Source organism: Lepidochelys kempii, chromosome 1, assembly GCF_965140265.1.
Source record: "Lepidochelys kempii isolate rLepKem1 chromosome 1, rLepKem1.hap2, whole genome shotgun sequence".
Taxonomy (NCBI): domain Eukaryota; kingdom Metazoa; phylum Chordata; order Testudines; family Cheloniidae; genus Lepidochelys; species Lepidochelys kempii.
In genome coordinates, this window is record NC_133256.1 from 47,588,865 (window position 1) to 47,603,899 (window position 15,035).

The 15,035-nt window shown below is 42.3% G+C and overlaps 1 protein-coding gene across 7 annotated transcripts in view; it reads left to right on the top strand.

Moving 5' to 3' along the window:
• PDS5B (PDS5 cohesin associated factor B) overlaps window positions 1-15,035 on the top strand; it is a 257,931-nt gene that overhangs the window by 34,361 nt on the left and 208,535 nt on the right. For all 7 annotated transcript variants that reach the window (XM_073341612.1, XM_073341603.1, XM_073341640.1 and 4 more), the window contains one exon: window positions 9,554-9,680. In XM_073341612.1, the coding sequence (XP_073197713.1) occupies window positions 9,573-9,680 (108 nt within the window). In that variant the 5' untranslated portion in view covers window positions 9,554-9,572. The remainder of the gene's footprint in view (window positions 1-9,553; window positions 9,681-15,035) is intronic.

The following is a 15,035-nucleotide window of genomic DNA, read 5'->3' on the forward strand; positions in this document are numbered from 1 at the left end:
AATCTAGTGTCTGAGGTGCACCTGTCCTCAAGAGTCCAAAAAAGAGACTACTGACGGCAAAGACTTTTAAAACTATGCTGTTAAACGTGACATCGAGGTCAGGGATGATAGAATAGTCTTCAACTATGGAGGGGATTGAAGTCACATTTGAATGGACCAAGAATACTTCAGAGAGTTTGTTGGAGCGATTAAGCTTTTTCCCAGCATTTGCTGAAGCAGGGTAGTTTATGGTAGGCTTGGCAAGCTGGTCAATTGATTTGTCAAATAATGTCCGGTAATTGATCACCTGTTTGTCCACAGTCAAATATGCCAGGAACAAATACCCTGATGTAGGCAGCAGCCCACCTTTGAATTGCATCATGATGTCTTTTTTTGTGTGTGTTTCATTTAATGGTTTCACATTTTTTAGTTAAAATAACTCTGCTAAAAATTTGTTCTTTGTAATTTGCTGCCAGCATTTAAGGGTAAGCCGATTGGAGACCATAAAGTCTTACTCTTTTTTGTTACTGTTACTGTTCTAATAAATTAATGCTTTAAAATATTTTACCGTTTTTCACATTATTTGGCAATATATGACCAGTCAGTTGACCAGTTATTTTTGGACTGGTCAAATGCCCAACCCTAATATTTGGCATTTTTTCTTAAGACTTTTCTTCTAAACTGTATCAGCCATCTCCCTAAGAGTACTTGTTTTGAAGAGGGAAGACTTCCATGTCATATGCCATTGACTTATGGACAGCAGAGAACACTTGGCAAGTGCCTTGTCTACTGCACACCCTGTTTTGTTTGAGTAATCTGTGATGTAAAGCCGAAGTGTAAGTGTTAGAAAGAAGGTTGTATGTGCTTCATATGGGAAATTCATTGCAAGTAATTTACTATTAACTGAAGAACATGAACTAGGTACCCTTTTGAGTGCTAAATCAGAGTCTGCATGAGGCAGTGAACGCAGCACATTAGAGCACTTCACAAATCATATCCCCGTGTAGACAAGCCCTTAAAATTACTCCCCTTTATAAACCTCTAAAATGATTAGAGGTAACCGTGTCCATGTGTTACAAATATCTTAAGTGAAATAGTTGTAAAAATAGTTTAACAGGGTGGATTTTTTGTATTGGTAGTTTTGGGATTTGGGATTTTAAATAATATGTGATTTAAAGTCAGCCAATAGAAACAGAAAGATAAACTTGCATGAAATGTAAAATTGATCCTTTTCCTTTATCTTTCCTTTATCTCTAGGATAAAGTTTCCTTTATCTCTGGGAAAGTTTTCATACAAGAGTAGCAGAAGGGAGGAGAGCTTCATTTTTCTTCTGGGTTTATATTACAGTGAAATATGTATTGGATCTTTGAAAAAGTGCTCTCATTAGTTGGCTTCATATATATTAGGAGATGTTCATATTTTAATATCACCACAATTCATTGAAGCACCGTGTGTGTGATGGGTCTGTCTTAAACTTACTAAAGTGAAGAATGTTGAGCCATGTAAACTGCCATCCAAACAGAAATAATAAACTGCATGTCACTGAATTGTGTTTTGAGACCTGTCTGTAAGGCATGGATCATTGACTTGAGATACAGTAATGGTACTTACTAATCCATTAAATCTATCATGTCAGTACAAATGCTCCCCGACTTACGCAATCATTCCGTTCCGGATCGCCTTGTGTAAGTCGAATTTGCATAAGTCGGAAACGTATACACGACCATTGTGCTCTCCCAAAACCAAAAAAAGTCCTATTTCTAGCTTACGGAACTTTTTCCGTAAGTGCAGATTTGCGTAAATTGCGTCTTGTGTAACCCGGGAAGCATCTGTATTTAGTATATGTGACCCATAATCCATGTTTTATTTACACATAAGCACACAGCAAAATTGGTGTTTTTTACTCTTACATATGGAAGAGCAAGGAACAATATTCTACAAATATTCGTAAAAATAGTGTATGTGTAGGGCACCTTTTGGTAACCTGGCTATTTTAAAATAGCTGTGTGTGTTTGGTTTTTTTTAAACATAATTGGATGACTCTGGGGTCTTTGTAATTATTTACAGAACCATTAGCTTTCAGATTACCAATTTGAATCTGTCCTAGGTTGGCAGTGACAGGCATTACTACTTGATGTTTCTGCTAAGGGTAATGAGTTGTATTCAATCCAGCCCCCTGTGGATAACCGTAATTTTGCAGTAAATGTGGTTTTAAATGTAATTTTCTTCACACAGAGGTAGAGTGAAATGCTATGACACTTGTGTGCATGCATTTGGACCAATTGATAGTTTCCTTTGAAAGCTAAATTGTTATAAGTATTACTAAAGTACTCACCACCAAAGATTGAAATTTTTCATATCAACTAGGCACAGTGATTAAGTCTGCTAGTTTAAATGAGAAATACCTGCTCTGCTGCACTTCTGCAATGTAAAGGAATAAAACAGTTGTGTACTTTGTACTGTATTTAGTTGTAGCAGTGTTAATCACCTTCTGTTTAATAAAAATTTAGCTTACATGATCTCTCTGCTTTTCACATTTTTTATCCTCTCTGGCTTCATTCCACTTTTATTTTCATATAATTGTTTTTGGTGTGTTCCCTTTCTTCCTTCTCTTTTCCTACACGTTTGTTTTTTTATCGTTTTCCTCTGTTTACTGTCTCTCCCATTTCTTCCCCCAAAGTGTGTACCATACTTAAAAAAAAAAAAAAAAGTCAATCTCTTCTTCTCTTGGCCACTTCACCTACATGTACCAGTTTCCTCACATATACCCACAGGTTTACATCTGGTTCCCCATATTCTCCAATTCAAAACTGCAAGGACTGTGTGCTACCTGGTTTTGACTTGCAGGGGAAGAGAAACAGCATCTGGGCCCTCTACTTATCTTCCACCCTCTCCCTAACATAATTCATATCTAAATTGATGTTGAATTTGCCGGGGTTGACTTTGCTGTCCTGAGCATTTTCAGTTTACCATGTAGATGATTAATTTTTCTTGGCTAATTTAAGAGCTCATGAACTTGGAAAAAAAATGGAACCTATGCCAAGTTTTTGGCACATGTAAAAGTATGCCATACTTTTACTTGTATTTTTAATCTAGGATTTTAGAGAGGTGATTTGAGGGAAGAGATGTGAAGATACAAACCCAAGTTACGTCTGAACCGTTATTTTTCTTCAAATTTATATTTTAAAAAATCAGTAGGAGTCTATCTTGTGCTATGGGTACATCTTCTATTTTAATTTTGAGAGCCCTATTCACTGGTATACTCTGGCTGTTTTACGCCATTAGAGTTTAGAACTGCTTTGCATCAGCAGAACAGTGGAAATCAGCCAGGATGTACACCGCACATTCACCTTTCAACTATCCTCCGCATTCCCCTAGGTCCACACACGTTGCTTGTTCTACCTCCCTCTTGGCCTCCTGTTGAGTGGTGGTCTTTTGCTATTGCTTTTCATATCTGGAAATGTATCTGTCAGCAGATTCTGATGTATAAAACCTTCTCTCAGAGAAACTTGCAAAGATTTGCTCTTTCAAAAAATGTCTGTTTTCATTGTTTTCAATGGGACTGAGGCCTTAGGGCACGTCTTCACTGGCAATGTTAAAGCGTTGCTGCGGGAGTGCTTTAACTTGGCTTGTGTAGTTCAACATAGCGCTGGGAGAGAGCTCTCAGCGCTCTAAGGGTGTGGCTACACTGAAAACTTCAAAGTGCTGCCGCAGGAGCTCTCCCGCAGCAGCACTTTGAATTGCGAGTGTGGTTGCGCGTGCGCACTGGGAGAGAGCTCTCCCAGCGCTCCTGGTACTCGCCTCAACAAGGGGATTAGCTCAGAGCACTGGGAGCGCAGCTTCCAGCACTCCAAGCCTGTCCACACTAGCGCTTGAAAGCGCTCAGATTTGCTGTGCTCAGAGGGGTGACTTTTCACACCCCTGAGCCAGCAAGTTAGAGTGCTATAAAATGCAAGTGTAGACAAACCCTAAAAAACCCACCTCCATGAGGGGAATAGCTACCAGCGCTCGTGCACTGTCTACACTGGCACTTTACAGCTTTGAAACTTGCTGCGCTCAGGAGGTGTTTTTTCACACCCATGAGCAAGAAAATTGCAGCTCTGTAAAGTGCCAGTGTAGACAAGCCCTTAGAATGCCCTCTGTGAGGTGCAGGTGAATGAAGGGAATGGCCATCTTTTATAGTAGCCTACCTTCTAGCCTCATTCCCATTTAGATAAATAGCAGCAGATCTCAACCATGAAAGAGGGTAGTCTGTTGTAGAATTCTCTGGTGTCGAACAATATTCTTCAGCCTCTGCTAAAGAATGGCAAAAAACAAAACAAAAACACTGTTAACCCTAAGCAATTCATATGTAGCCTATGAGCACAAAGTTTCAGTGAATTTTAAAAAAAGGAGTACTTGTGGCACCTTAGAGACTAACCAATTTATTTGAGCATAAGCTTTCGTGAGCTACAGCTCACTTCATCGGATGCATACTGTGGAAAGTGTAGAAGATCTTTTTATATACACACAGCATGAAAAAATACCTCCTCCTACCCCACTCTCCTGCTGGTAATAGCTTATCTAAAGTGACCACTCTCCTTACAATGTGTATGATAATCAAGGGGACCATTTCCAGCACAAATCCATGGTTTAACAAGAACATCTGGGGCGGGGCGGGGGGTGGTAGGAAAAAACAAGGGGAAATAGGTTACCTTGCATAATGACTTAGCCACTCCCAGTCTCTATTCAAGCCTAAGATAATTATATCCAATTTGCAAATGAATTCCAATTCAACAGTTTCACGCTGGAGTCTGGATTTGAAGTTTTTTTGTTGTAATATAGCAACTTTCATGTCTGTAATCGCATGACCAGAGAGATTGAAGTGTTCTCCAACTGGTTTATGAATGTTATATTCTTGACATCTGATTTGACCTGTGATGGTGTCCCCTGAATAGATATGTTCTGTTATTTTCTTTGTTATAATACCCACCTGCGGAAATGAAGAAACAGATTGATAGAGCTAGAAGAGTTCCCAGAAGTCACCTACTACAGGACAGGCCTAACAAAGAAAATAACAGAATGCCACTAGCCGTCACCTTCAGCCCCCAACTAAAACCCCTCCAACGCATTATTAAGAATCTACAACCTATCCTGAAGGATGACCAAACACTCTCACAAATCTTGGGAGACAGGCCAGTCCTTGCCTACAGACACCCCCCAACCTGAAGCAAATACTCACCAGCAACCACATACCACACAACAGAACCGCTAACCCAGGAACCTATCCTTGCAACAAAGCCCGTTGCCAGGTGTGCCCACATATCTATTCAGGGGACACCATCACAGGGCCTAATAACATCAGCCACACTATCAGAGGCTCGTTCACCTGCACATCCACCAATGTGATATATGCCATCATGTGCCAGCAATGCCCCTCTGCCATGTACATTGGTCAAACTGGACAGTCTCTACGTAAAAGAATAAAGGGACACAAATCAGATGTCAAGAATATAACATTCATAAACCAGTCGGCGAACACTTCAATCTCTCTGGTCACGGGATTACAGACATGAAAGTTGCTATATTACAACAAAAAAAACTTCAAATCCAGACTCCAGCGAGAAACTGTTGAATTGGAATTCATTTGCAAATTGGATACAATTAACTTAGGTTACCTTGCATAATGACTTAGCCACTCCCAGTCTCTCTCCAAGCCTATTTCCCCTTGTCTTTTCCTACCCCCGCCCTCCCCGACGTTCTTGTTAATCCCTGGATTTGTGCTGGAAATGGCCCACCTTGGTTATCATACACATTGTAAGGAGAATGGTCACTTTAGATAAGCTATTACCAGCAGGAGAGTGGGGTGGGAGGAGGTATTTTTTCATGCTTTGTGTGTATATAAAAAGATCTTCTACACTTTCCACAGTATGCATCCGATGAAGTGAGCTGTAGCTCACGAAAGCTTATGCTCAAATAAATTGGTTAGTCTCTAAGGTGCTACAAGTACTCCTTTTCTTTTTGCGAATACAGACTAACACAGCTGTTACTCTGAAACCAGTGAATTTTAACTTTATGGGAAGTTAAAAGGTCTGACACTTACCCATTTTAAACTTAATTTTTAACTCATCAGTGAACATATTTACTTATAAATTCTAAGAAAATTCAAAAATGCTATAATTTTGGGGAGGACACACTGTATTTTTCATACAGAGAGAGAGGGAGTGTGTGTTAATCTCTGCTTAGGTGAAAAACTCAGCTCAGCCTTAACTGTAGAGTCCTAACACCTCCATAAGGACTAATACACAGATATCCACCAAACTCCTCCAACTCTTAGCTTATTCCCTCCTCAAGACTGAAGGGGTGAAAAAAGGTGAGCTTTTCAGTGTGCCAAGAAAGTTAACATCTGGGGTCTGGCAAACCACTGGTGGGGAGACCAAATTCCACTGTTAAGGACCCCAATGGTGAATACCTTTTAGCAGCTCATTCTCACTTTTTATATCGAGGTTCCAATATGAATGCTTCTTTTGATCTCAGGTGTGACAGCATGGCCTGGGGAAAGAGGTGAGCTCTTGAGTAACCTGGTTCCAAACAATATACAATTTTTGGCCGTGGTTACAAAGGCCTTACACTCAACTCCACAGCCTTTTTCTATATGTAATGCATTAACTTTTTTGAAAGTTGCATTCCATAATTCCAACATTTCATGGAATGTACTAGGCATCAGTGGCCACTGATCAGAACCCTTTTGGTTTTGAGAAAACTGGAAAACAAAGGAGAAAAGTGCAGAACAAGTGGAGTCCCTTCCATCTGATTAACACAGCCATAGTGGCTTCAAGCACCTCTACAATTATCTGTAGATCAAACAGTTGGTTGATGGCACCCATTAATGCATTCTGCATAACAGTATCCTTGCTTACCCTGTCAATAGAGTTAACATGTTGACATTCTGAATGACATAACAGCCAGACAGAAGAATAATGGTGGTGGGGGAGAGAGTAAGGGGGGGGATAGGGGTGTGCACACAGCTCTTGGCATGTGGGGAGAGGGATAGAATGAGGGACACTAGAATGGGAGGGGGCCTCTAGTATGGAACAAGGTTGTACAGACCCTCTGCCATAGGAGGAGAGAGAATGAGGGACCTTGGAGTGGGTGGATAGGGAGTTGGGGGGACGCAGAACCCAGGTGGGGTGGAGATAGGGGAACCCTTGTATGGGGAGAAGGGAAAATAGGGATTCACAGAGACCACTTGTCAGTGATGGTGGGGAAAATGGTTATCCTTTAGACGATTCTGCTCATCCATGTTCCCTCTAATTTTTGACAGGCCGTGTGTGCAAAAAATTGCTTCTGTGCACATTTTTGTGCGTGTGGTGTTTTGCTATGTGCACGGAGTTTAGGATCTGTGCACACTGGCACACACAGCTTAGAGGGAACAGTGCTGCTCATACATCTCCGGCTTTCTGTAGGTGCTACTCAGGTCTCTGTCCTTGTCCCCTTCTCTTCTTCCTCTGTACCTTCTCTGAATAATCTGATATGCTACCATTTCTATGCTGGTGACTCACAGATCTACCTCTCTACTCCATACCTGTCTCCTTCTGTCCAGACTGAAATCTTGGCCTCTTTCTCTGACTTCTCCTTATAAATGTCTTGCTATCAGCTCCAACTAAACATGACTAAAAACAGAGCTCCCAATCTTGCTCCTCAAGCCCTCCCCACCACCACCTTTTTTGATCACTGAGGACAACACCACGAACCTGCCTGTCACTCAGGTCTGTAATCTGGGCCTCCTGTTCGACTGGGACCTCTATCTAGATCTTCCTATCCCAGGCTATGTTTACATCTTGCTGATTCTTTCTGCATAACACCTCTAAGATATGGCCCTTACCCATCCACACAATTAAAACTTGACCACACTTTCATCATCTTACATTTTGATTCCTGCAATATACTTGTCTTGGACTTTGACAATCTTCTCTGCTCATAATCATTCAGAGTGCTGCTGAAAGATCATTTCCCTAGCCCATTGCTTTGACCTTGTCATCCCTCTTTACAACCTCCAGTGGCTCCCCCTTGGTTATTACATCAAGTATAAGATGCTTATCTTCACTTTCAGGGCCCTTCACATCAATCCCCACCCTACGTATCTCTCATTTGCATCAAGCTGTTGATGCCTGCCTCCAGTTGCCCCATGATGTCAGTCTCCATTGCCCACTTGTTTAAATTTTCAAACAAGTATCTTTTTTTTTCTTTCTCCCATGCTGACTCTAACGCTGGGGAGGTGATTCCTGTAAACATCCGCTATCTCATTCTCCTTCAAATCCCTCCTCAAAACTCTTTAACCATGATGTCTACAAAAATCTTGAGGATGATTGGGCTGCTGATGTGCTGTGACCACTGCCAGTCACAAATGTTGTCTCATTGTTTCCTTGTACTCTTCCTGTTGTCTCTTGCATGTGCTTAGATTGTGAACTCCTTGCGGCGAGGACTTTTTTGTTCAGTGTTTGTACAGCAGCTAACGGTGGGGTTCTTGTCCATGAGTAGAGCTTCTGTGGACTGTGGTAATTCAAATAATAAAGATAAGCATCACTTCACTGCAGATATTAAAGGTTGTAAAAGTCTGCTGATGTGTAGCTCCTGTCCTGTTTTCCTTGGGCTTCTTATAGGTGGTTCCCTGGAAGTGCTGCTGGAGTAGTTCTAGTCAATATGTTTCTGGGGGCTAAAAGGGAATCTTGGGCCTGTTGCCCCAAAGTTTGGAGCAGGGTCAAGGGAGAAAGCTCCCAATTGGCCTGTCCTCTTCCCTTCTCCTGCTGTTGCTACTACCCATGCTCCTGCTACATTTCAGAGTTTTTCCACATCTCTTCTAGGATGGGAGATGAGGGTTCTTGCATACAATCGGCAAATTATAAGTAAAATTTTCAAAAGGTACCTAAGTGAGTTAGTCTCCTAAATCACTTAAATGCTTTGGAAAATTTTACCCAACATCTTTAAGTTGTTTACTTCTGTTTTTCTAACTATTTCTTTAGTTCTTAAGAGAGATCTACTATGAGATCCTAGAAGCCCATAGGATCTAGGGAGCATGTTGTTGTTTTGATTTATCAAGCTGTCAGCATGGTAACTAAAGGCAGCATTATCTGCTCCTTAAGTATAATGGTCAAATTATAAGTAAGAATGAGGGATTGTTGTACCGCTGTTTATGTTCTACTTCCGGAGGTCCTGTTCAGTTAGAATGTCTTGGTGGCTGAAAATATCTCAAGAAAACAGTTGCTCTTGGTTCCTTTATTTAGGATGCCATTATGTGAGAAGAAACCTTAGGGTCTGTATAGTCACACCGTTGATTACTGAAAGACAAACAATGTCCAACTTTACCATCAGTAATAAGGGTACTGCTCCTGTTGGCTTCTGCTGTACTTGCAAGTGTGTGTTTGAAGGGTAAATTTAGGGCCCTTCATATTCATCTCACTGCCTATAAAATAATATCCCAGTGGGGCAGATGGCTTATGTATTCACCCGTCTGTTGCATTGCAAGTTATATCAAGATAGTACTTTCACAAATCATTGTTTTTTAATCTAACTAATTTTGATTTTCTCTTTAAAGGTTTTAAAACAGTGAAATCATGGCTCATTCAAAGACACGAGCCAATGATGGAAAAATTACGTATCCTCCAGGAGTCAAAGAAATCTCTGATAAAATATCTAAAGAAGAGATGGTGAGGCGGTTAAAGGTTAGTAAACAGCTTGCTAAATTTTGGAGGTTCATTTGGGGTATCTTGAAATTACTTTCAATATGAACATGAGACTTTGCATAATATATATATTATACCTATTAAATTTGTGGTTTTTTTACTCGTTTTATACTCTCAGAATAACTATTGGTTGCTTTCTGTTTTTGTGGTCTGCTGCTACCTCAGACTAGTCCGTCCAAAAATATTTGAATAAAATTAGAAGCACAAAGTGGCAATGAATAGTGGAAATAAATGACATATTACTATTTCTATGAAATACTATTTAAAATTTCTTCTTCTTTAAAAACAAGGCTATGTATATGGAAGGATCTCCTTAAATAGGAAGGAAACAAAGGGAATTGCCCTGGGTGAGTGTGTGATACCTTTATGGGAGAAGTATGGATGAATCTTCCTCTCACTTTCAGAATCCCTTTCACATATCTCAGGAGGGTGGTGGTGCCAGCTGCTTTATTCTGGAAAGAGGTGTGATTGCATTTTAAAAATAATTTGCCTTCTCCAGTAGGTTCTGTGTGCTCTGTTAGGAATCTGTGGTTGATAGATTTCCAGTATAGTGGTGCTGAGGTGTGACAGAACAGAGCCAGTCCAGAACTAGTAGGTTCAGTTTTTTGATCAGCACAGGGAAATGCATTAAAATTTTTATTTGATACCCTATCTTTTCTCCTATTTGTTTTGAATACCTCTTCAGTGGAGGAACATCCTATTGTGGTTCATTTTCATATAAAATATAGACTTAGGAAAGAGAAAAATAAAAATAAAATTTCCCTTTTTATAGCTTAATTAGTGCTTTTGCAGTAGGAGGCTGTCTAGTACCAAATGAAAATGTTGTAGGGTTAATCCCAGTTGTTAATGCACTAGAATATAGAAACTGTCTTAATGTGGCTGAGGACAGCAGATTGCAAGTAAGAGACAATTACTTCCTATAAGTACTTCTGTTGTGCCAGGCTGCAATGTGAGAATTATTAGTTAAGGTTAAAGTATTGAATAACATGATATTTAAATTAGACCATTTGACACATTTGGATATGAAAACCTTTCTGAAAAAGATGAGTGGATATTACGGCACTAGGGAAAACAGATGGGGATGTAATTCTTTTCTAAGTGCAAAGCTCCAGAATGTTTTTCCTGCCCATAATGATATGACAAAGTTGATGGATCAGCATCAGGAGTTCCTAGATAGTTAAATTTTTTGAAGAAGTACAGGGGATTTAGAAATGGTTTCCATTAAAATTTGCTACCACAAACTCTAGATGTTTCTAAGATGTTTAAACTTGTATCACACAAACATGTAGGGAACAGTTTCTTGGGTGGCTACAACTCTAAGTTCTAAAAATAAAGAGCATTACTACAATTCGAAATGCTACTGAAATATTTGTTCTAACACGGGAAGGAAAATGTCATTCCAGTTTGAGGTTACTCCAGGCGTTAAAGATCTGTCAGTAGAATAGCAGATGTTGCCCTTAAGCCAGGCATTTGAGATCATAGAAACTGGGGTGCAGGAATCTATGGATGCTGGATTGATTTCCAGAGTTATATTTTTGTAGCTGCAAGAGCTAAGGGCCAATTCCTATCCATTGGTTTTAAATAAAACATTTTCTTTGACTAAGGCAGCAGAATGGTTAGCTGACTGCACCTTGAGTTCCTTGTCAGTGTCTTAGAGGTATGGTGGCAAGGGACATCCAAAAAACAATTTAGTTCAATCTATAGAAGGAAACTATGATACTGAAAACTCATTTCATTAGAATGTGTTTTTATGGAGACCTGCTGTTGAAGAGGATTTAGAAAAGGTTCTCAAGAGACTTTGCCAAAAAGTAAATTTTATGGCAGACAGGTACATGCTTCTACGTTGCAGTTGAATTTTTATAGACTGCTGACAAGTATCAGATTTTCAAGATCAGGAACCTGAGTAATGGGTAGTTCCTTTTCAGGTTCCAAATACAGAGCATTTAGTTCAGTTACTATTTTTCTAAGATTTTTCTTGATATAATGCACATGCATACATAGCATCCTTCAGATTCTTTCAGGAGTTGGGAAGAGTTTTCCTTTATTCTTTAAAGGTACAGGTTACTTTCACTATAACAAACCCCTCGGGATCCAAGCTGTTTGTTTGTTATAGACAGGAGTTCGTTATAACAAAAAGAGACCTGTGGACGGGTTTTTTTTGGGGGGGGGGGGAAGGAGGGTGACAGCTCTTCCAGCCCCCAGGGTTTGTTACAGCCCAAGATTAATTATTGTGAAGGGTGTTATAGCATGGGTGTACTGTGTACATCTAATGTATCCTTCAGAAATCAAGATGACTTGATACAGTCAAAGTTGTTTGGAGTCTCCTGTATCCAAGAATCTTAGTGCAGTATAACATTAGGAAAAAATTAGGGTTATCTCCCCTTCAGATCTGAACAGTGTGTCTTCAGCCATCTTGCAGCTTTAAGGGCAGTGTCATGGGGTCCACTCACGGCATGTGGCTCTGCCTCCTGGTGGCTCTGGGAATTAGCTCTTGTCAGGTGCTGCCCTCCCCTGGCGGTGTCTCTACGTGTCATCTCGCCTGGCAGCCCCTCTTGCTCCAGGAACTGCAGCCTCCTCTTTGTGACTTAGCCTTCTGGCTGACTCACTGTGTGGTATCCCCTTTGAGTTTACCCAAAGTCCTTCTGCACAAACTGTCTCAGGCAGTCTTCTCCAGCTCTGCCCTGATGGTACCACTTCCTGGGCCTGCCCACTGCTCTGGGTTCCAGTCTAAGGACCCTCAACCCAGCACTCCTGTGCTTTTTCTCTCCCAGCCCTCACTGCTCCTTCCCTGGAATGTTTCCTACAATTCCTGGTTCCACTCCTTTCTCTGCGTGTACCAGCTCCAAACCCTCCTCCCTCTTCCCAGGGGGTGAATCAGCCAGTATCTGTTGTTAGCTTCCTGACTTCATAGGCCCCCACTTCTACCTACCTAGCTGAGCCCTTTCTAATCAATTCCCTGTTCCCTAGCTCCTCCTCCAGGTGCAGCCTGGGCAGTTAATTGGCCGACTTAGCTATCTTGACCTTTCCAGGCCTTGTGTGGGGTTAACACCGCATCACAGGCAGAACAAAATTTACCCATCACAGACAGATGGGAATGGGAGCCCTGCTCTCACGGAACCGGTTAGTTTGCTGCTGCAGCTGCAAGCTGTCTTTTCCAGACCTTCCTGCTGCAGAACTCTTAATGACATCTAATAAAAGTCCAAAACATAAGCAAGGAAAACTAATTGGTCCTTGTGAAGTATAAAATTTTCATTAATTATTTGGTGAGCTTTCTGGCAAGACATGGGATTGTATCTCCGATATCTCACCTGAGTTGCTCCCTTTTTAATGAGGAAGGTGCAGCATCGTGCCCAGAAATAATGGAAAGGCAAAACTTCATTTCTGGTGCCAGTGCTTCATTGTATCAACAGATGTGACATCTTCTCTAATCTACAGCCAGGACGTTTCATGTTATCAGGTCAGCCATTGACTGCTCAAGCCACCCTCAGCAAGGCAAGAACTAAGTCTACTTTGCTCAGAAACCCGAGAAGCAGCTGAAGGTGCTCCCACTCTAGTTACTCCTTAGGAGATGTGACAAGTGGGGAAAGAGTGCAAAATTCCCCGAACCTGATCAACAGCGTCTGGGCCTGACTGTGGCAAAAAGGCAATAGTGTGGAGGACAGCTGAGACCCAGGGAAGGTACCAGTAAAAGGCTGCCCTGTCTATTCTCCAGCTCTGACATCTATCCAGTACCGCTGTCCTTACATGGGTAGATTAACCAGTTCCTGTACCCAATGGACCTCTCAGTGGGTTCCCACTTGCAGGTAGCCTTAGCAGCTGTACCTTAGTTGTTTCAAGGCTGGAGATTGGAGTCACAGTTGGTCTGTCTTCCAGAGAACCAATGCTTGGGAACAGTAGCTTCTGGAACCTCCTATTATGTGCCAGAGCTAGTTCTCCATATCCCCTTGCTATACCCTTCAAGCTAGAGGATCCTAGCTGCTTCTTCTAGTGCTGTCCCTGTGGGTGCTCCAGTCTAGGTGACGGTGCATCCCGGCGCTGCTGATCGGAGTTTTTCGGTAGCAGTGCCTGGTCGGGATGCACACACTCAGTTGGTATCTCCCGTCTCGTTGGAATCGTCTTGAGTACATGTGTCCCGCACCCTCCTCAGTTCTTTCTCAACCATCCTCGGCTGAAGACGGGACTCAGGGCAGTGCTGCTTCTCTTCCCTGGTCTCAGTAGGAAACACTAACAAAGATCGTAGAAATAGTTATTAGTTACATCCCAGTTGTTTCCCTTCCTTGGAATAGTTTAGTTACTTAGTTTAAAAAAAAAAACCAAAACCAAAAACTTTTCACCTCAGGCTTGTCTCCTGCTGAGACACTTTCCCCTGCCATTTCTAATTCAATATGCCAGGGGCTTCAGGATTCAAGAAGTGTGTTTCCTACCAGGTCTCCATGCCAAGATCTGATGGGTACTCATGGTGTGTGAAGTGCCTTGGCGAAACACTTGTCCCTGCAAAATGCCTTCACTGCAAGCCTCAAGACCAGGGCTCGTCTCAACAGGGACCTGTGCCTTAAAATGTTGCTAATGGAAAAATCTCTGCAGCTGCCTTCGGAGACTGGGAAAATTAAACCCTCTCCTTCATGCTCCCTGACCAGATCATAGCCAATTGGGAGCATGGCTTCACCCTCTCTGTAGCGGAGGCAAGAAGCCCAACAGTCTCCGAGGAGAGACTTTAACAAGGGTAAAGGGTCTCCCGCAAGATCCTTACTCTTTGTATTGACAGCGCAGAAGGCTGTCACAACACTTCAGCCATGGCTCCCACAGAGGCAGGAACCCGACCTCCTGTGCTGGGAAGGCTTCCGTGGCCCCAAGAGCTTCAGCGCTAAAAATAGCCGCGGTGCCGACTGTGTGCTCTGTTCCAGTGCTGACAAGAAGGTCTGCACCGATCCCCTCCGGGCTAAAAATAGCTGCGGTGCAGATTGCGCGCTCTGCTCTGGTACCGACAAGAACATTGGCACTGACCCCCTCTGGGCTAAAAATAGCCGTGGTGCCAACTGCGCGCTCTGCTACACTGCCAGGAAGAATGTCGGTACCGAGCCTGCCTCCTGCCCTGGCACCAGCAACGGACCCCCTGCAGGGCTCCTCCACATGCCTCCGGGCACCAGTGAGGCTTTCCATTGACAATGCGCTAGTGCACTGTCCAGGCTCAGTGCAGCCCAGGGAGCAGGAGCAACAGTTTCTCATTCAAGGTGATCTCTCAGTGCCACCTGAGCCTAACACCCTGTTCCTTGACACACAGGGCTCATTTTTTTGAACAGTTGCTCTCCCCACCTGCCTCTCCTCCTCCACTGG